Consider the following 22,070-nt stretch of genomic DNA (forward strand, 5'->3'; position numbering starts at 1 on the left):
TCCTCTACAATCCACGCCACAAACTACTACCTTTAGTAACCCGGTGGCGAGCAAAGCGAGCCCAGAGGGTATATTGTGGGTACCCTGTTCGGCAGTGGCTCCTCCCCCTGGTGATGTGGCTCCGCCCCCTTGTGACGTCAGAGGTCCCTTACCCATCTTGTATTTAGAACCAACCATATACACAAGTGCAGCAGTATATACTGCTGGAAATTAGGAGTTGCCATATAATTTTTACTCCAGGGTTTTGACTATAAATATGATTAGAATCATACAAAGAAGATATTTATAATATATTCTCTCTAAGTTTCATATAGTTTATATAGTCAGAACTTCTGCTTATACGTTAGTATGACAGAAAAAGTTCTGCCTCACCTCACCGCACGTCACTGGAAAGGATCAATGGCCCTCATTCCGAGTTGTTCGCTCTGTAATTTTCTTCGCATCGCAGCGATTTTCCGCTAATTGCGCATGCTGAATGTTCGCACTGCGACTGCGCCAAGTAAATTTGCTAAGAAGTTTGGTATTTTACTCACGGCATTACGAGGTTTTTTCTTCGTTCTGGTGATCGTAGTGTGATTGACAGGAAGTGGGTGTTTCTGGGCGGAAACTGGCCGTTCTATGGGAGTGTGTGAAAAAACGCTACAGTTTCTGGGAAAAATGCGGGAGTGGCTGGAGAAACGGAGGAGTGTCTGGGCGAACTCTGGGTGTGTTTGTGACGTCAAGCCAGGAACGAAACTGACTGAATTGATCGCAGTGGCAGAGTAAGTATCGAGCTACTCAGAAACTGCAAAGAAATTTCTATTCGCAATTTAGAGAATCTTTCGTTCGCAATTTTGCTAAGCTAAGATTCACTCCCAGTAGGCGGCGGCTTAGCGTGTGCAATGCTGCTAAAAGCAGCTTGCGAGCGAACAACTCGGAATGAGGGCCAATAACATATGCAAAGCACAAAGAAAACGCTGTTGTGGATCAATTCAATTAGTTTTGCCCAGTGAGTCCTTGTGAGTAAGTGGGGCTATGGGTCTAATTTTGATTTGCAAGCAAAACAATAAAATCAAGCAAAAGGGCAGAACCATGCTGCATTGCAGGTGGGGCAGATGTAACATGTGCAGAGAGAGTTAGATTTGGGAGGAGTGTGTTCAAACTGAAATCTAAATTGCAGTGTAAAAAAAAAAAGTCGCAATTTCACTGGAATCAGATGTAGCAGAACAATAGTCCAAGTTGTGATCTCTTGATGCCATGATGGGGTCCCGACCAGGAATAACTAGAGTGCACGGAGCATCCTACAGACGCTCTGGACAGCTCTGCAGGCGGCTCTCTAGGCTGGAGGGTACTGTTCCTGGCAACCTCCAAGCAGGGCAGTAAAGGTGCAGCACCTTAGTCCCTGTTCCCCCAGTGGCAGCACCTCTAGCCCATCCCTAGTTACAGCCCTGGGCATAATATTTCCCATTTGAGGGCTCTGTCTAATAGATTCCATGACCTACCACGTTGGGAAATTTTATTTATCCACAGAGGAAAATAAGGCATATGACAAGTAGAGCACTGTATATTTTTCTACCTACAAAAAAACAAACAGTCCTTGACGAATTTCTGATCATTATTAATAATTAGTAAAAGGACCCAGCATACACCGGGCCATTCCTGCCCACTCCCACGCCCACTCCGCCACGCTATACTTACCCCTGTTACTGGTGCCATGGTCCTTATTTACAGGTGGGCTGTCTCATTGTGGGGGGAGCCATAGAGGGATAATACACATGTCAAAAACGGTACACACTGCCGCTGATTATTCTGATTAGTACATAGATTATCTATAACCTTCAATATGCAATAGAAGTACTTTGTAAACTGGTGCTGGATGTGCACTATGCAAGACATTGCTGATAATCCTACATGACATATACTAATACAAGACACTATCATAGGTGGGTTGCTGTTTTACCATTATTATTATTATTATTATTATTATTATTATTATTATTACAAATTGAGTATCCTTTATCCAAAATGCTTGGGACCAGAGGTATTTTGGATATCGGATTTTTCCGTATTTTGGAATAATTGCATACCATAGTGAGATATCATGGTGATGGGACCTAAGTCTAGGCACAGAATGCATTTATGTTACATATACACCTTATACACACAGCCTGAAGGTCATTTTAGCCAATGTTTTTTATAACTTTGTACATTAAACAAAGTGTGTCTACATTCACACAATTCATTTATGTTTCATATACACCTTATACACACAGCCTGAAGGTCATTTAATACAATATTTTTAATAACTGTGTATTAAACAAAGTTTATGTAAATTGAGTCATCAAAAAACAAAGGTTTCACTATCTCACTCTCACTCAAAAAATTCCGTATTTCGGAATATTCCGTATTTCGGAATATTTGGATATGGGATACTCAACCTGTATTATAATATCAACATTATATTGTCCAATAGAATGGGCCGGTATTAAATTGTGTTATCGCTGGCAGCCAACAGATGGCGCCCAACGGAGCTATTCAATTGTTGCCCCAATCAGGCACAATCGGCTGCTGGCGTTGTCATTTCAGCTCACACCCCCCAGCTGAAATTAGCAAAAAGTTACCCATTTCAGTGCTCAAACGGGACTTATTCCGTTGCACCCATTAGTCTGGTCAGGTTTATGAGCGTAATAAAAAAGAACAATTTAATATTGCCCCATGATCTCCCGTCACTCTAGACAGGCGATGGGGTGCGATATAACATTTGAATTCCACCCAATGTCTCATTTGAAAAACATCCATCACATACACACTGTAAAGGTAGACAATTTGTAGGATTGAAAAATATTTATGTATTAACATTTAGTGCAATGGCGCAATATTTCCATTACATTTTAGCGAATTGGTCCCCATAAACATAAAACCTCCACTGTGTTTATATCTGGTGACAGATGAGCTATTAAGTGTATTTAGATGCCTCACATTTATAATTCCTTACCTTCGGACTGGGATTTTTCCATTAATGTTTGTAAGAAAGCAAAGTTTCATCCAGCTGAAATAAATAAGACAATTGTGTCAGAAATGTATTAACTATAATGAGATATATTCACATAAATAGAAATGCATGACAATATACCCTTATTCAATATTACAGTTACAATAACGTCTATATTATACTTATTCCAATTTTTTCCCCATCTTTTTTTTCTAATTGTTCTCTCATCCTCCGTTCGCCCTCTGTGACAGTGACTTCTGTCAGAGTATATAATGGAGGAGACAGATGAAACGGGCATTATACTAATTTATAAGACAAGGTGACTCCTGTACAGTAACTTCAGGGAGATGTAGGATTATGTAATCGAGAAGTTCCATCACTTTTAAATACAACTTGACAAATTGTACCTTACAGACAGCAGCGTTGTATTAAATGGTAGGTTACAAATGCACAGCGGACAATCTTGCTTTGCCGACCTGGACTGTTTCATTTCTAGTGTAACTGTACATAATGCAATACTGTGTTTTTGCGGTGACACTACACATTAATTGTCATGTTTATATGTTTACTAAATGAATTTGTTGCGCAAGCTATCAATAAGCTGCGTGCAATCTGACGTCTGTTGCCGGAGTCGCGGCTGCGAGTATATGCAAATGCTAGTATCAGCCCTTCCCCTGGTGTGCAAGAACTGAGATGCCCACTTTCAGCTTCTCAGCACACTGTATACCCCTTTCACACCAGCACCTCTGAACACGGGTTATTGGCACATGAACACGCATAATCCGTGTTCATGTGCGGTATGAAAGGGTACCGGGGTTGAAATACCGGGTCCAGTGACCCGGTATTTCAACCCTGCTCTTGACCAGGTTTGAACCCGTGTTCAACCCGGCTCACTGTGCGGTGAGAACGGGAGCCGGGTCAATGCGCCCCGGCTCCCGTTCACTCTCTATGTACAGGCGTCACCGCTGACGTCAGCAACCCAGCAAAATGCCCAGCTGCTGACTGCGGTATGCAAGATGTCTTACCCGGGAATGTCCCTGCATGATCCTGGGACCGTATTCCCGGGTAAGACCCTGCATTTTTGGTATGAAAAAGGTATCATACTGCCAGTGTTTCTCCAGAGGGCGCCATACCTTGCAACATCAACATCAACACTTACACCAGGTCTACAGCAGGTGCAGATTCTCTGTCTGACTCTGGCCTCCTATGGCTGCGTCTATGCATTTAGTTACAAGCCCGTGGCAATCCCGTAACAGGCTCATCAGAGGGACAATTTTTGCTTGCACTTCTAGCCACCTCCTAGGAAACGCCCAGGAATGCCCATCACTTTTACGCCCCATTTCTGATACTGTCTGACCCGGAACAGCATCTTTGTGCATACATATGTGAATGCATGCGCCTTAAGAGATTTCAGGAATTTTCATGCATGGGCAGTAATTGCTCAACTACGTGAACATCTACGGAAAGGACGGTTGACACAATAGTTAGCATTGCTGCCTCACAGCACTTAGGTCTTGGGTTCGATTCCTACGACGGCCTTAACTGTGTGCAGTTTGTATATTCTCCCCGTGCTTAAGTGGATTTACTCCTGGTGCTGCGGTTTGCTCCCATACTCCAATAATATACTGGTAGGTTAATTGGCACACAACAAATAACTGTATCTTGTACAGTATGTGCGCATGTGTGTGCATGTGGTATGGAACATGGGGGCAGATGTATGAAGCCTGGAGACAGTATAAGGAAGTGATAAACCAGCGATATGTGCATGGTGATAAACGCACCAGCCAATCAGCTCCTAACTGTTAATTTACATATTGGAACTAATTGGCTGGTGCGTTTATCTCCTTGCACATATCACTGGTTTATCACTTCCTTATGCCTTCTCCAGGTTAATACATCTGCCCCATAGAGTGTAAGCTCAACTGAGGCATGGACTTTTTGAATGGCCATATATTATCTGTAAAAGATGGAAGATGTGTGTGCCACATAAATAACTGGTAATATATAAATAATACATATCTGTACAATCTCATTCTGGTTTTCTGATGAGACATGTAAAAAATTAAGGTACCCTTGTAAAGCACCATGGGTCCACACAGCAATGGAGCGATTTGCCACCCTGGTATTGTTAGCACGTCAGCATGAAAAGGGGCATGACCATATTTTATTAGGGCCATGGTCAAGCAATCTCTCTGCATGCTGGCCGGGCACCTCCACTGCACAAGGGTCCAGAGCAGCCCACCTGGCGCTTGGACCTTCTTTACCAGAAGTGCCAGATGTCCAGTCCGGTCCAGCCTCCACCACTCAAACATCACTTGCACATTGTGTCCTGCAAACATGATGCAATAGGTAGGTGCATTACAAGGATCATGGCTGTGGAAGGTCGGAGGGAAAATGTCAAGAATCAAATCAAGTGTGGGAGTGGACTAAAAGTCTGCACCATCAAGTCCTGCCTATCTCTTGTTTTCCCAACTTACCTCCATATCTACAGCTAAGTAGAAAAAGCAGGCATTGACCTGTTTCTTTTCAAAGTTGATGTAAGTAGGTGCTATGTTAAAATGTTTGATCTCTCTAAAACATGTTGAAAATAACAATCAAAATGTAAAGCAATTATATTATTCATAAAAGCTCACTTATCTTACATCAGTAATTGATCATGAGAGAATTTACAGTATTCACCTTACCAAGCTGTACCACAGTCTGCCTTTCATCTCTAGGACATGTACAGTCGTGTAATACATTCTAATGACCCAGAGAAACAGTTTTCTCTGACGTCCTAGTGGATGCTGGGAACTCCGTAAGGACCATGGGGAATAGCGGCTCCGCAGGAGACTGGGCACAACCAAAGAAAGCTTTAGGTCACCTGGTGTGCACTGGCTCCTCCCACTATGACCCTCCTCCAAGCCTCAGTTAGATTTTGTGCCCGGCCGAGGTTGGATGCACACTAGGGGCTCTCCTGAGCTTCTAGAAAGAAAGTATAGAATTAGGTTTTTTATTTTCAGTGAGACCTGCTGGCAACAGGCTCACTGCAGCGAGGGACTAAGGGGAGAAGAAGCGAACTCGCCTGCTTGCAGCCGGATTGGGCTTCTTAGGCTACTGGACACCATTAGCTCCAGAGGGATCGACCGCAGGCCCAGTCCTTGGTGTTCGGTCCCGGAGCCGCGCCGCCATCCCCCTTACAGAGCCAGAAGCAAGAAGAGGTCCGGAAAATCGGCGGCAGAAGACATCAGTCTTCACCAAGGTAGCGCACAGCACTGCAGCTGTGCGCCATTGCTCCTCATACACACTTCACACTCCGGTCACTGAGGGTGCAGGGCGCTTGGGGGGGGCGCCCTGAGCAGCAATAAAAACACCTTGGCTGGCAAAAATACCACAATATATAGCCCCAGAGGCTATATATGTGGTAAATACCCCTGCCAGAATCCAGAAAAAAACGGGAGAAAAGTCCGCGAAAAAGGGACGGAGCTATCTCCCTCAGACACACTGGCGCCATTTTCTCTTCACAGTGCAACTGGAAGAAAGCTCCCCAGGCTCTCCCCTGTAGTTTTCAGGCTCAAAGGGTTAAAAAGAGAGGGGGGGCACTAAATTTAGGCGCAATATTATATATACAAGCAGCTATTGGGGAAATTTCACTCAGTTATAGTGTTAATCCCCACATTATATAGCGCTCTGGTGTGTGCTGGCATACTCTCTCTCTGTCTCCCCAAAGGGCTTTGTGGGGTCCTGTCCTCAGTCAGAGCATTCCCTGTGTGTGTGCGCTGTGTCGGTACGACTGTGTCGACATGTTTAATGAGGAGGCTTATATGGTGACGGAGCAGATGCCGATAAATGTGATGTCGCCCCCTGAGGGGCCGACACCAGAGTGGATGGTTAGGTGAAAGGTATTAACCGACAGTGTCAACTCCTTACATAAAAGGGTGGATGACGTAACAGCTGTGGGACAGCCGGCTTCTCAGTCCGCGCCTGCCCAGGCGTCTCAAAGGCCATCAGGGGCTCAAAAACACCCGCTCACTCAGATGGCAGACACAGATGTCGACACGGAGTCTGACTCCAGTGTCGACAAGGTTGAGACATATACACAATCCACTAGGAACGTCCGTTGCATGATCTCGGCAATGAAAAATGTGTTACACATTTCTGACATTAACCCAAGTACCACATAAAGGGGGTTTTATGTTTGGGGAGAAAAAGCAGGCAGTGTTTTGTTCCCCCATCAGATGAATGAATGAAGTGTGTGAAAAGCGTGGGTTCCCCCCGATAAGAAACTGGTAATTTCTAAAAAGTTACTGATGACGTACCCTTTCCCGCCAGAGGATAAGTTACGCTGGGAGATATCCCCTAGGGTGGATAAGGCGCTCACACGGTTGTCAAAAAAGGTGGCACTGCCGTTTTAGGAACGGCCACTTTGAAGGTACCTGTTGATAAAAAGCAGGAGGCTATCCTGAAGTCTGTATTTACACACTCAGGTACTAGACTGAGACCTGCAGATCGTGCTGCTGCAGTGTGGTCGGTGACCCTGTCAAACATAAGAACATATTAAAGACGTCGTCTTATATATGAGGGATGCACAGAGGGATATTTTGCCGGCTGGCATCCAAAATTAATGTAATGTCCATTCTGTCAGGAGGGTATTAGAGACCTGTCACTGGACAGGTGATGCTGACTTTAAAAGGCGCATAGAGATTATGCCTTATAAGGGTGAGGAATTATTTGGGGATGGTCTCTGGGACCTCGTATCCACAGCAACAGCTGGGAAGAAATATTTTTACCTCAGGTTTCCTCACAGACTAAGAAAGCACTGTATTATCAGGTACAGTCCTTTCGGCTTCAGAAAAGCAAGCGGGTCAAAGGCGCTTCCTTTCTGTACAGAGACATGGGAAGAGGGAAAAAGCTGCACCAGTCAGCCTGTTCCCAGAATCAAAATTCTTCTCTCGCTTCCTCTGAGTCCACAGCATGACGCGGGGGCTCCACAGGTGTAGCCAGGTACGGTGGGGGGCATCCTCAAAAATTTCAGCGATCAGTGGGCTCGCTCACAGGTGGATCCCTGTTTCATTCAAGTAGTATTTCAGGGGTACAAGCTGGAATTCGAGATGTCTTCCCCCCGCCGTTTCCTCAAATATGCCTTGCCGACAACTCCCTCAGACAGGGAGGCTGCGCTAGAGGCAATTAATAAGCTGTATTCCCAGCAGGTAATACTCAAGGTGCCCCTACTTCAACAAGGACGGGGTTACTATTCCACACGGTTTGGGGTACCGAAACCGCATGGTTCGGTGTGACCCATTTTATATTTAAAATCCTTGAACACATACATAAAAAAATTCAAGTTCAAGATGGAATCGCTCAGGGCGGTTATTGCAAGCCTGGACGAGGGGGATTACATGGGATCCCGGGACATCAAGGATGATTACCTGCATGCCCCCATTTACCATTCCTCGCCAGGAGTACCTCAGATTTGTGGTACAGGATTACCATTACCAAGTCCAGACACTGCCGTTTGGACTGTACATGGTGCCGAGGGTGTTTACCAAGGTAATGGCCGAAATGATGATACTCCTTCGAAAAAAAGGGAGTTTTAATTATCCCGTACTTGGACAATCTCCTTATAAGGGCAAGGTCCAAGGAGCAGTTGCTAGTCGGGGTAGCACTATTTTGGAAAGTGCTACAACAGCACGGTTGGATTCTAAACAGTCCAAAGTCACAGCTGGTTCCTACGACACGTCTACTGTTCCTGGGGATGGTTCTGGACACAGAACAGAAATAAATGTTTCTCCCGGAGGAGAAAGCCAAGGAGCTGTCATCTCTAGTCAGAGACCTCCTGAAGCCAAAACAGGTATCGGTGCATCATTGCACGCGAGTCCTGGGAAAAATGGTAGCTTCCTACGAAGCAATCCCATTCGGTAGGTTCCATGCAGGAACTTTTCAGTGGGACCTGTTGGAGGTCCTAGTGACCATGGATGCCAGCCTTTGAGGCTGGGGGGCAGTCACACAGGGAAGAAACTTCCAGGGACTTTGGTCAAGTCAGGTGACTTCCCTACACATAGAAATTCTGGAACTGAGGGCCATTTACAATGCCCTGAGTCAGGCAAGGCCTCTGCTTCAAAACCAGCCGGTACTGATCCAATCAGACAACATCACGGCAGTCGCCCATGTAAACCAACGGGGCGGCACAAGAAGCAGGATGGCGATGGCAGAAGCCACAAGGATTCTCCGATGGGCGGAAAATCATGTGTTAACACTGTCAGCAGTGTTCATTCCCGGAGTGGACGACTGGGAAGAAGATCTTCTCAGCAGCCACGACCTCCACCGGGGAGAGTGGCGATTTCATCCAGAAGTCTTCCAAAGGATTGTACACCATTGGGAAAGGCCACAGGTGGACATGATGGCGTCCCGCCTCAACAAAAACCTATAAAAGATATTGCGCCAGGTCAAGGGACCCTCAGGCGATAGCTGTGGACGCTCTGGTAACACCGTGGGTGTACCAGTCGGTTTATGTGTTCCCCCCTCTGCCTCTCATACGAAAGGTACTGAGAAAAATAGGAATGCGAGGAGTAAGAATGATACTCGTGGTTTCGGATTGGCCAAGAAGAGCTTGGTACCGAGAACTGCAAGAAATTATATCAGAGGACCCATGGCCTCTGCCGCTCAGACAGGACCTGCGGCAGCAGGGGCCCTGTCTGTTCCAAGACTTACCGCGGCTACGTTTTGACGGCATGGCGGTTGAACGCCGGATCCTAAAGGAAAAGGGCATTCCGGAGGAAATCATTCCTACGCTGATTCAAGCCAGGAAAGATGTAACTGCAAAACATTATCACCGCATATGGCGAAAATATGTTGCTTGGTGTGAGGCCAAAAAAGGCCCCAACAGAGGAGTTTCAACTAGGTCGATTTCTGCATTTCCTACAAGCAGGAGTGTTTATGGGCCTAAAATTAGGCTCCATTAAGGTACAGATCTCGGCTCTGTCGATTTTCTTCCAGAAAGAACTAGCTTCAGTACCTGAAGTTCAGACATTGTAAAAGGAGTGCTGCATATTCAGCCCCCGGTTGTGCCTCCAGTGGCACTTTGGGTTCTCAACGTGGTATTGAGTTTCTTAAAATCACATTGGTGTGAGCCACTAAAAACCGTGGATCTAAAATATCTCACGCGGAAAGTGGTCATGTTATTGGCCTTGGCTTCGGCCAGGCGTGTATCAGAATTGGCGGCTTTGTCATATAAAAGTCCTTATCTGATTTTCCATATGGATAGGGCAGAATTGAGGACTCGTCCCCAGTTTCTCCCTAAGGTGGTATCAGCTTTTCACTTGAACCAACCTATTGTAGTGCCTGCGGCTACTAGGGACTTGGAGGATTCCAAGTTACTGGACGTAGTCAGGGCCTTGAAAAATTATGTTTCCAGGACGACTAGAGTCAGGAGAACTGACTCGCTGTTTATCCTGTATGCACCCAGCAAACTGGGTGCTCCTGCTTCTAAGCAGACTATTGCTCGCTGGATTTGTAGCACAATTCAGCTGGCGCATTCTGCGGCTGGACTACCGCAGCCAAAATTTGTAAAAGCCCATTCCACAAGGAAGGTGGGCTCATCTTGGGCAGCTGCCCGAGGGGTCTCGGCTTTCCAACTTTGCCGAGCTGCAACTTGGTCAGGGGAAAACACGTTTGCTATATTCTACAAAATTGATACCCTGGCTGAGGAGGACCTGGAGTTCTCTCATTCGGTGCTGCAGAGTCATCCGCACTCTCCCGCCCGTTTGGGAGCTTTGGTATAATCCCCATGGTCCTTACGGAGTTCCCAGCATCCACTAGGACGTCAGAGAAAATAAGATTTTACTCACCGGTAAATCTATTTCTCGTAGTCCGTAGTGGATGCTGGGCGCCCATCCCAAGTGCGGATTGTCTGCAATACTTGTATATAGTTATTGCCTAACTAAAGGGTTATTGTTGAGCCATCTGTTGAGAGGCTCAGTTATATTCATACTGTTAACTGGGTATAGTATCACGAGTTATACGGTGTGATTGGTGTGGCTGGTATGAGTCTTACCCGGGATTCAAAATCCTTCCTTATTATGTCAGCTCGTCCGGGCACAGTGTCCTAACTGAGGCTTGGAGGAGGGTCATAGTGGGAGGAGCCAGTGCACACCAGGTGACCTAAAGCTTTCTTTGGTTGTGCCCAGTCTCCTGCGGAGCCGCTATTCCCCATGGTCCTTACGGAGTTCCCAGCATCCACTACGGACTACGAGAAATAGATTTACCGGTGAGTAAAATCTTATTTTTCCCCCCCTGTACATGGCTGACTGATAATAATGCCCATTTCTATTCAAAAACATTCAGTTTTCAAAGTGTTCTTCAAATTCATGCAGAAACAGAGAGGTTTTGGAATTTTCTGTGTTATGCGGATATACAATTTGCTTTACAAAATATATACAACTGTTTGTATCTGATAGTTACAATGTGTGAGATGATTATATACATTGTACAGTCATTAAAGAAAATGCAGATATGTTATTCAGATCCTGAGGTTCACGGCTCACTGACAGGAGCGGTTCTTGGTGCGGGCAAGCAGTGCCTTCGCCCGGGGCGCTGTGGCCTGGGGGCGCGGCCGCAGTCACCCCGCAGGCACAGCCGCCTACCCGCACCCCGCTCCACGGCTGCAGCAGACGCCGTGGGCTGTGTGGGCGTCCGCTGCAGCCGGCTCCAGGGGCAGACACTAGAGGTCAGTATTGACCTCTAGTGTCTGTGCGGCGCTGCTATGGGAGAGACGTCATGACGTCTCTCCCATAGAGAGGAGCCGGCGGCCAGACGGAGCAGCAGCAGCAGCGGTCGGGAAGCAGGAACGGGGCAGTGGTAAGTATTTTTTATTTATTTTTGTGTGTGTGTGTTTGTAAGCGGCGACAGGGGACACAGCAACAAGGGGCAAAGAAAGAGGGGGCACAACTACTGGGGGCAAAGAAACGGGGCACAAGTACTGGGGGCAAAGAAAGAGGGCGCACAACTACTGGGGGCAAAGAAACGGGGCACAACTACTGGGGGCAAAGAAAGAGGGGGCACAACTACTGGGGTCAAAGAAACGGGGCACAACTACCGGGGCAAAGCAACAGGGGGCACAACTACTGGAGGCAAAGCAACAGGGGGCACAGCGACAGGGGGCACAACTACTGGGGGCAAAGCAACAGGGGGTACAGCAACGGGGTACAACTACTGGGGGCAAATCTACTGGGGGCACAACTACTGGGGCAAATCTACAGGGGGCACAGCTACAGGGTGCATATCTACAGGGTGCATAGCTACAGGGAGCATATCTACTGGGGGCACAGCTACAGGGGGCATATCTACAGGGTGCATATCTACTGGGGGCAAATCAACTGGGGGCACAACTACTTGGGGCAAATCCGGGGGCACAGCTACTGCTGGGAGCATAACTGTGGCCACGCCCCTCCCCTATGAAGCCACGCTCCTATTTTTTGCGCGCACTAACTGTTTTTCCGCGCGGAGAGGGGGGGTGCCACAGGGCGCCACAAGGTGTAGAATCGGCCCTGCTCACTGATAAGGATCCTGGCACACTTGTGTTTTGTTTGTCTCCGGTTCTTATATCATGAGTATTAGAGTATTTAAATGGCTGTAAAGAGGCATTCCATATCCAGCTCATACTGCCTGTTAATCAATAGGGATTGATGATCCCTTTCTATGCCACTAGCCAGCACGCTGTATGCTATAGTATACTACCCTTGTAGAGCTGGGCACATCTTCAGACAAGTAGAACTGTTCCTGCTGCAGGTTTGGCACAAGATGAGCACAAGTCTACACCAGCCCCACTGAGTGGATGATACACTGCTCATGTGCACATATCATAATCATTTTTGTTTATGGGCCAATGTCGACCTCCGAACCCCCACGTCACTCCCAGGAAAGAGAGAAGGGAAAAATGTGGCCGGGTGGAATGGAGAGGTCCCAGAAAAGAGGACCAGGTGGCAGGACATAGAGGAGGAGTCACAGGAAAAAAAGGGGGAGGCATAAGATGGCACAGCATAGAGAAGTGGTCACAGGACAGCGAGAGAGGAGGGGAAACAAGGTGGTAGGGCAGAGAAGAGAGGATCCAGGAGAGAGAGAGAGAGACAGAGTGCGAGGAAGGTGGGAGATGCAGGTTTGAAAGCAGGGGTCCCAGGAGAGAGAGTACAAAGGGGCATGGAAGAGAGGAGGGATCTCTGGAGAGGAAGATGAGGGGGTCTCTTGGCAGATAGGTAGGAGACAAGGTGCAAGAGAGTAGGGTTCCCAGGAGAGAGATGAGAGGACAAGGTTGCAAGGTAGAGAGGAGGGGTCCCAGGCAAAAGAGAAGAGCATACTTGCCTACCCTCCCAGAATGGCCGGGAGGCTCCCAAAAAACGGGTGACCCTCCCGGTCCACCGGAAGAGCAGGCAAGTCTCTCAATTTCCGGGGGTCACCCCCTACCCGCCGCCCACTTAGCGAGTAAAGTGGCCGGTCCGGGCAGGCGATGACGTGATTCTTGTTGAATCGCGTCATCATAACCACGCCCCCTGCTGTATAATGCCGGTAATCGCGGCATTACACAGCGGGGGGCGTGGCTTAAATGATGCGATCCAGAAGCCACGCCCCGTTCCGCCTCTGGCTTGCCCCCGTTTCACCTCTGGCCCGCCCCCCTGTCACGTCACTTCACTGCCCGCCCTCCCCTGCTGAGCCGACCGGCTGCTCTCTCCCGGAGAGAGCAGCCCAGAAGTCGGCAACTATGGAAGAGAGAGGACAAGGTGGCAGGGTAGAAAGGAGGGATCCCAGGAAAGTGAGAGGAGAGAGGACAAGGTGGCAGGGTAGAGAGAAGGGGTCACAGGAGACAGAGAGGAAAGAGGACAAGGTGGCAGGGTAGAGAGAAGGGGTCACAGGAGACAGAGAGGAAAGAGGACAAGGTGGCAGGGTAGAGAGAAGGGGTCACAGGAGACAGAGGAAAGAGGACAAGGTCGCAGGGTAGAGTGGAGGGGGTCACAGGAGACAGAGAGGAAAGAGGACAAGGTGGAAAGGTAGAGAGGAGGGGTCAAATTAGAAAAAACAACAACTACTGTTTAACAATAGGGAAGGAAGGGAAGAATAGGGAGAGATTAGGGAGGTACAGTATATGAGAAGGCACTGGTAGAGAGAGGAAAAAATAAATAAAATCTAGAGACCCAAACAATGTTGGGTCCAAAATACTAGTATAACCACAACAGCCAAAAATTACATTATGGGAAAGTTGTAAAAGAAAAAAAAAAAAAAAAAGTTACATAAATGACAATACAATGGAAGCAACAATTCACAAATATTTATACTCTTATACTCTGTACATATATAGTATACTCTTAATTGAGGGAGAGTGGTGAAATAACCATCAGGTGTTTTCTAGGTTTATTGAATTGTACAACTCTTTTGGTCACACAGGGGCAGATTTTCGGCAGCACAGTGGATAGCATTGCATCCTAACAACACTGGGCCACAAGTTTTGAATTTCTATGTTCTCATCATTTTTGCAAATAGACCATAATGTGTACAATCTAAATGAATGTGAACACTTAGTACTGGTCTGAATAGTACATAACCATTAGAAAAAAGTACCAAATATCACAATGGTTTACGATGTAATATATTATTTACGACGTTAGGAGAAATAACTCCGGTTAGCGAGGAGGCATTAGACGTGTGTTTTCCCATTTCATATGAAATGACACTTACGTCAAAGCCCCTTGCTGCGTTCCACAAAAGGTATCTTTTAGCGGTCTCAGCCCTCAGTTGTATGCCTGGGACCCTTCTTCTCGTCTCAATACTACCACCGGTGCCGTGTAAATAGAGTAAAGATGTAGAGAAAATCCAATCAAGGAATTTTATTCACAAAGCAGCAACATTAAAACAATGGAGATGGCATGGCAATAAAAACCATTAAAAGCTGATAGTGGTGATTCGTATCCGCCGTAGGATGAGAAGCTGAGCAGTCCCGGGATGCCTCAGCGCGCTGGTCCGGCAACAGCCTCAATCGTATGGGTCGGCAATGTTCACTCCACGTCCAGTCCTACTGCTGCTACTTTGTGACTAAAATACCTTTTGTGGAACGCAGCAAGGGGTTTTGAAGTAAGTGTCATTTTATATGAATAGGGAAAAGACACGTCTAATGCCTTCTCGGTAACCTGAGTTTTTTCTCCTAACGTCCCAAATAATACATTACATTGTAAACCATTGTGATATTTGGTACTTGAAACTTTTTCTAATGGTTATGTACTATTCAGGCCAACGCTAAGTGTTCACATTCATTTAGATTGTATATGTGTGTTAATTGGTGCAGGTGTTCACCAGGAAAGTGAAACGAGCTGCTGAGTCCTAGGCGCCAGGAGAGGGAGATAATTTTGTTTATATGAGGGGTGATCGATAAGTACCCATGTTTGAAGACAGATGGCACCACTGACGTCAAACCTGTATATCATTGTTTAGTGTCATCTGTCAAACAACGACTGTCAGAATTTCAGATAAATTCATTGTGTACTTTTGTTTGGTAGCTGTTGGAAGTGAGCAAGTTTGAGTTTTTTCTAACTATGGAGAAAGTGCAGTACCGATCGGTGATTAGATTCTTGTTTTTGGATGGGAAGACGTGTGAGGAAATCAAAGAAATGTTGGAAGACGTTTATGGGGACCTTTCACCTTCGATGACAACCAACAGATATTGGTTCAATTAATTCAAGCGTGGTTGTACATCCGTCCTTGATGAAGAGCGTCCAGGTCGCGCAACTGAGGTGACTAAGGATGAAATCCATGATACAGTATTGTATTGGCAGACAGGCGAGTGAAGATCAGAGAGATTGTTAAGATCGTAGGCATCTCATTTGAATGTGTGCAGAATATCATACATGAACATTTGGGCATGACAAAGCTATCAGCAAGATGGGTGCCGCGTTTGCTCACTGTAGACAACAAGCGGAATCGAATGACCACTTCGAAGCAGTGTTTGGACCTGCTTACGCGCAATTCAAAGGAGTTTCTGCGCCGTTTCGTGACTGTTGATGAAACATGGATCCATAACTACACACCAGAAATTAAGGAACAGTCAAAACAGTGGACTTCACCCGGCGAACGTGCACCAAAGAAGGCGAAGACGGTTCCATCGGCCGGAAAGGTCATGGCCACCATTTTCTGGGATTCGAAAGGCATAATCTTCATCGACTATTTGGAAAAGGGAAGAACGATCACAGGGCAGTATTGTGCTCAATTATTGGGTAGATTTGACGATGCATTGAAGAGAAAACGGCCCCACTTGGCGAAGAAAAAAGTGCTGTTCCACCACGACAATGCGCCGACACACTCGTCCCATGTCGCCACAGTGAAATTGGTGGCATTGGGCTACGAACTGCTGCCTATCTGCCGTATTCTCCAGATTTGGCCCCCTGCGACTTCTTCCTGTTTCCAAATATGAAAAAATGGCTCGGCGGAAAGAGATTTGCATCGAACGAGGAGGTCGTCCCCGAAACTGAAGCCTATTTCGCAGAGTTCGACAAATCCTATTTTTTGGAAGGCTTGAAAAAGGTGGAATATCATTGGGCCAAGTGTATTGAGCTAAAAGGGGGCTATGTTGAAAAATAAATAAAAATTTCCCCCCCAATTTTTTTTTTTTTTATTGCCTAACACGGGTACTTATCAATCACCCCACATATAAGACCATAGTGTGTGTGTGTGTGTGTGTGTGTGTGTGTGTGTGTGTGTGTGTGTGTGTGTTAAATACTTTATAGCTGTAAAAATGAGCATTGTAACAGCTTCTCACATTATTTTTTTTAGTAAACAATTTGCAGATAATCTGATCAGTCACCTCCTAAAATTGCCTTTAATTTAATTTACACTTAGAAAGCAAACCAATTACAGTAAACTTAACACATTAATGATTACAACATGTAAATAAAAAAATAAATAATATGTCCAGAAACTTAGAACATTAATAAACTCCTAGAAATACATTGTTATTGTCCCGAGATAACTGCCACACACGGGCACAAAGAAAACGTACACTGGCACAAAAACAGTTGTTCAGACAAGGACATAATTTACAGTACTCATGCATATGCAGTTCTATTATCCACCTTATAAACACAATTAGGATAAGCTGCAAATAATAAAAAAAATTGAGAAGTAACCAGCACAGAGCTTACATGTTTTGAAAAAAAGCTCTATTCAAGTCACATGACACCCACTATTCTGGGCTGCGCAGAGTCCCGTTGTCAGGGTACACAAATATAGTGTACCAGGAGGATGGTATTTGACTTAGGAGTGCTGAGCCTGTTTGGATTTACATAATGGAGGCAACAACGGCTACCATCAAAGTTAATAAATCTAAATCATATATACTTTCAGTTTTGTCTGAGTTTCAAAAAGAGATGATTATCGGCTTTCGGGCCAAGGGTGGTAGTATTTCTGAAACAGCGCAGTGTCTGAACTGTCTGCGTGCTGCTGTGGTGAAGGTGTATCATGTCTGGACAAATGGCACCATTGCGGATAACCGACGTGGAAACTGCGGAGCACCGCGTGCCACTGATGTGAGAGGTGAACGTCGGGTACGCAGGTGCATGAGGGCGGAACCTGGGGGCTGCCAGACATGTGCCTAAAACGACAGTTCAGCCCATCTAGCTGCTGTCCGTGCTACACACGGCGGTTACTCTAGCTATAAGCTGGTGGTCATAATAATGCGACTCGACCGTGTATAGTCTGAGAGGGTGGTCTTCAGGTTGCCGACTGTCGAGATCCCGGCACACAGTATACCGGCGCCGGAATCCCGACAGCCGGCATACCGACAGGTATTCTCCCTCGTGGGGTCCACGACCCCCCTGGAGGGAGAATAACGCCACGGTGCCCGCAGCGTGGCAGCTCATTTGCGCTCGCCACGCTGTCGGTATGCCGGCGGACGGGCTCCCGGCGCCGGTATGCTGGTCTCCGGGAGCCCGGCCGCCGGCATACCATACTACACCCGTCTGAGCTAGCTATAAGGTTTTACTGTACACAGCGGGACTCACACATAGTAATATACGAAACACAGAAAACAGACCTACATATAAAAGACACTTACTGTTTTTTGAGACATGTCATGGGACTGACGTTGTTGGCTCTAAAGTTATGCGTGATAGATCTTAGCCCTTCTACCCATTGCTGAAAGACATACAAACATATAGTACAAATAAGGAAAAGCACTCCATTTAGGACATACTGTATTATACAACAAAAGCAAGACATATACTGGTTATTCACATTAATTACATTTCTGTTGTTACACTTTCAACTTCTTCAAGGCCGTAAAACTCTGAAGACAAAAAAAGCAACAAAGAGACACAACACAATCCTGTTCGAGGCGCCAACTGTGTTCCACAAACACACAAAACTCCTCCCACCTAACAACAACTAAAGTTTGATAATACTAACAAACAATATACAACACCCATATATTATGCACAGCTGATCAATGACGGTTGGCAACAAGAAGTGGAGTTACAAATATAATTGAAATTAAAAACGATCTGTCTGATTTTCCACATTACTGACTATTTTTTGCATTGAATTTGGTCACAGTCGCAGAGTCCATATCGTGTTAACAGGGCCATGTGGCGCGTATTGAGGATAGATCCAGCTACGGAAAATTCTAACAATTCCATGATCAGAAAATTGATGCACAAAGAGGTAAATAGGGAAAAGTACTGTAAAATAAGAATTTACTTACCGATAATTCTATTTCTCGGAGTCCGTAGTGGATGCTGGGGTTCCTGAAAGGACCATGGGGAATAGCGGCTCCGCAGGAGACAGGGCACAAAAAGTAAAGCTTTAGGATCAGGTGGTGTGCACTGGCTCCTCCCCCTATGACCCTCCTCCAAGCCTCAGTTAGGTACTGTGCCCGGACGAGCGTACACAATAAGGAAGGATTTATGAATCCCGGGTAAGACTCATACCAGCCACACCAATCACACTGTACAACCTGTGATCTGAACCCAGTTAACAGTATGATAACAGCGGAGCCTCTGAAAAGATGGCTCACAACAATAATAACCCGATTTTTGTAACTATGTACAAGTAATGCAGATAATCCGCACTTGGGATGGGCGCCCAGCATCCACTACGGACTCCGAGAAATAGAATTATCGGTAAGTAAATTCTTATTTTCTCTATCGTCCTAGTGGATGCTGGGGTTCCTGAAAGGACCATGGGGATTATACCAAAGCTCCCAAACGGGCGGGAGAGTGCGGATGACTCTGCAGCACCGAATGAGAGAACTCCAGGTCCTCCTTAGCCAGGGTATCAAATTTGTAGGATTTTACAAACGTGTTTGCCCCTGACTAAATAGCCGCTCGGCAAAGTTGTAAAGCCGAGACCCCTCGGGCAGCCGCCCAAGATGAGCCCACCTTCCTTGTGGAATGGGCATTTACATATTTTGGCTTTGGCAGGCCTGCCACAGAATGTGCAAGCTGAATTGTATTACACATCCAACTAGCAAAAGTCTGCTTAAAAGCAAGAGCACCCAGTTTGTTGGGTGCATACAGGATAACAGCAAGTCAGTTTTCCTGACTCCAGCCATCCTGGAACCTATATTTTCAGGGCCCTGACCACATCTAGCAACTTGGAGTCCTCCAAGTCCCTAGTAGGCGCAAGACACCACAATAAGCTGGTTCAGGTGAAACACTGACACCACCTTAGGGAGAGAACTGGGGACGAGTCCGCAGCTCTGCCCTGTCCGAATGGACAAACAGATATGGGCTTTTTTGAGAAAAAAACCACCAATTTGACACTCGCCTGGTCCAGGCCAGGTCCAAGAGCATGTTCACTTTTCATGTGAGATGCTTCAAATCCACAGATTTGACTGGTTTTAAACCAATGTGTTTTGAGGAATCCCAGAACTACGTTGAGATCCCACAGTGCCACTGGAGGCACAAAAGGGGGTTGTATATGCAATACTCCCTTGACAAACTTCTGGACTTCAGGAACTGAAGCCAATTCTTTCTGGAAGAAAAATCGACAGGGCCGAAATTTGAACCTTAATGGACCCCAATTTGAGGCCCATAGACACTCCTGTTTGCAAGAAATGCAGGAATCGACCGAGTTGAAATTTCTTCGTGGGGCCTTCCTGGCCTCACAACACGCAACATATTTTCGCCACATGTGGTGATAATGTTGTGCGGTCACCTCCTTTCTGGCTTTGACCAGGGTAGGAATGACCTCTTCCTGAATGCCTTTTCCCTTAGGATCCGGCGTTCCACCGCCATGCCGTCAAACGCAGCTGCGGTAAGTCTTGGAACAGACATGGTACTTGCTGAAACAAGTCCCTTCTTAGCGGCAGAGGCCATAAGTCCTCTGTGAGCATCTCTTGAAGTTCCGGGTACCAAGTCCTTCTTGGCCAATCCGGAGCCATGAGTATAGTTCTTACTCCTCTACGTCTTATAATTCTCAGTACCTTAGGTATGAAAAGCAGAGGATGGAACACATACACCGACTGGTACACCCACGGTGTTACCAGAACGTCCACAGCTATTGCCTGAGGGTCTCTTAACCTGGCGCAATACCTGTCCCGTTTTTTGTTCAGACGGGACGCCATCATGTCCACCTTTGGTAATTCCCAACGGTTTACAATTATGTGGAAAACTTCCCCATGAAGTTCCCACTCTGCCGGGTGGAGGTCGTGCCTACTGAGGAAGTCTGCTTCCCAGTTTCCATTCCCGGAATGAAACACTGCTGACAGTGCTATCACATGATTTTCCGCCCAGCGAAAAGTCCTTGCAGTTTTTGCCACTGCCCTCCTGCTTCTTGTGCCGCCCTGTCTATTTACGTGGGCGACTGCCGTGATGTTTTATCCCACTGGATCAATACCCTTAGCTATATTTATGTGGAGAAAAATCTCCAGACTTGATCACACTCCCTGGAAATTTTTTCCTTGTGTGACTGCTCCCCAGCCTCTCGGGCTGGCCTCCGTGGTCACCAACATCCAAAACTGAATGCCGAATCTGCGGCCCTCTAGAAGATGAGCACTCTGTAACCACCACAGGAGAGACACCCTTGTCCTTGGATATAGGGTTATCCGCTGATGCATCTGAAGATGCGATCCGGACCATTTGTCCAGCAGATCCCACTGAAAAGTTCTTGCATGAAATCTGCCGACTGGAATTGCTTCGAAGGAAGTCACCATTTTTTTACCATGGCCCTTGTGCAATGATGCACTGATTTTAGGAGGTTCCTGACTAGCTCGGATAACTCCCTGGCTTTCTCTTCCGGGAGAAACACCTTTTTCTGGACTGTGTCCAGAATCATCCCTAAGCACAGGAGACTTGTTGTCGGGATCAGCTGCGATTTTGGAATATTTAGAATCCACCCCTGCTGTTGTAACAGTATCCGAGATAGTGCTACTCCGACCTCCAACTGTTCCCTGGACTTTGCCCTTATCAGGAGATCGTCCAAGTAAGGGATAATTAAGACGCCTTTTCTTCGAAGAAGAACCATCATTTTGGCCATTACCTTGGTAAAGACCCGGGGTGCCGTAGACAATCCAAACGGCAGCGTCTGAAACTGATAGTGACAGTTCTGTACCACGAACCTGAGGTACCCTTAGTGATAAGGGCAAATTTGGGACATGGAGGTAAGCATCCCTGATGTCTCGGGACACCAGATAGTCCCCTTCTTCCCGGTTCGTTATCACTGCTCTGAGTGACTCCATCTTGATTTGAACCTTTGTAAGTGTTCAAATTTTTTTAGATTTAGAATAGGTCTCACCTAGCCTTCTGGCTTCAGTACCACAATATAGTGTGGAATAATACCCCCTTTTCTTGTTGTAGGAGGGGTAATTTAATTATCACCTGCTGGGAATACAGCTCGTGAATTTTTTCCCATACTGCCTCCTTGTCGGAGGGAGACCTTGGTAAAGCAGACTTCAGGAGCCTGCGCAGGGGAAACGTCTCGACATTCCAAACTGTACCCCTGGGATACTACTTGTAGGATCCAGGGGTCCTGTACGGTCTCAGCGTCATGCTGAGAGCTTGTCAGAAGCGGTGGAACGCTTCTGTTCCTGGGAATGGGCTGCCTGCTGCAGTCTTCTTCCCTTTCCTCTATCCCTGGGCAGATATGACTC

At 46.6% G+C, this 22,070-nt stretch overlaps 1 protein-coding gene and 1 long non-coding RNA gene across 7 annotated transcripts in view; one reads left to right on the plus strand and one right to left on the minus strand.

The window, feature by feature from the left end:
* PLCB4 (phospholipase C beta 4) overlaps positions 1-22,070 on the minus strand; it is a 563,803-nt gene that overhangs the window by 191,944 nt on the left and 349,789 nt on the right. For all 5 annotated transcript variants that reach the window (XM_063918578.1, XM_063918575.1, XM_063918577.1 and 2 more), the window contains 2 exons: positions 18,039-18,118; positions 2,975-3,028 (listed from right to left, as the gene is read on the minus strand). In XM_063918578.1, coding sequence (XP_063774648.1) covers positions 2,975-3,028; positions 18,039-18,118 — 134 coding nt within the window. The remainder of the gene's footprint in view (positions 1-2,974; positions 3,029-18,038; positions 18,119-22,070) is intronic.
* The window catches only part of LOC134910488 (uncharacterized), a 47,685-nt gene that overhangs the window by 19,762 nt on the left and 5,853 nt on the right, over positions 1-22,070 (plus strand). For both annotated transcript variants that reach the window (XR_010176211.1, XR_010176212.1), the window contains exon 3: positions 18,536-18,643. This is a non-coding gene — a long non-coding RNA (uncharacterized LOC134910488). The remainder of the gene's footprint in view (positions 1-18,535; positions 18,644-22,070) is intronic.

This window comes from Pseudophryne corroboree, chromosome 4, assembly GCF_028390025.1.
Source record: "Pseudophryne corroboree isolate aPseCor3 chromosome 4, aPseCor3.hap2, whole genome shotgun sequence".
NCBI lineage: Eukaryota > Metazoa > Chordata > Amphibia > Anura > Myobatrachidae > Pseudophryne > Pseudophryne corroboree.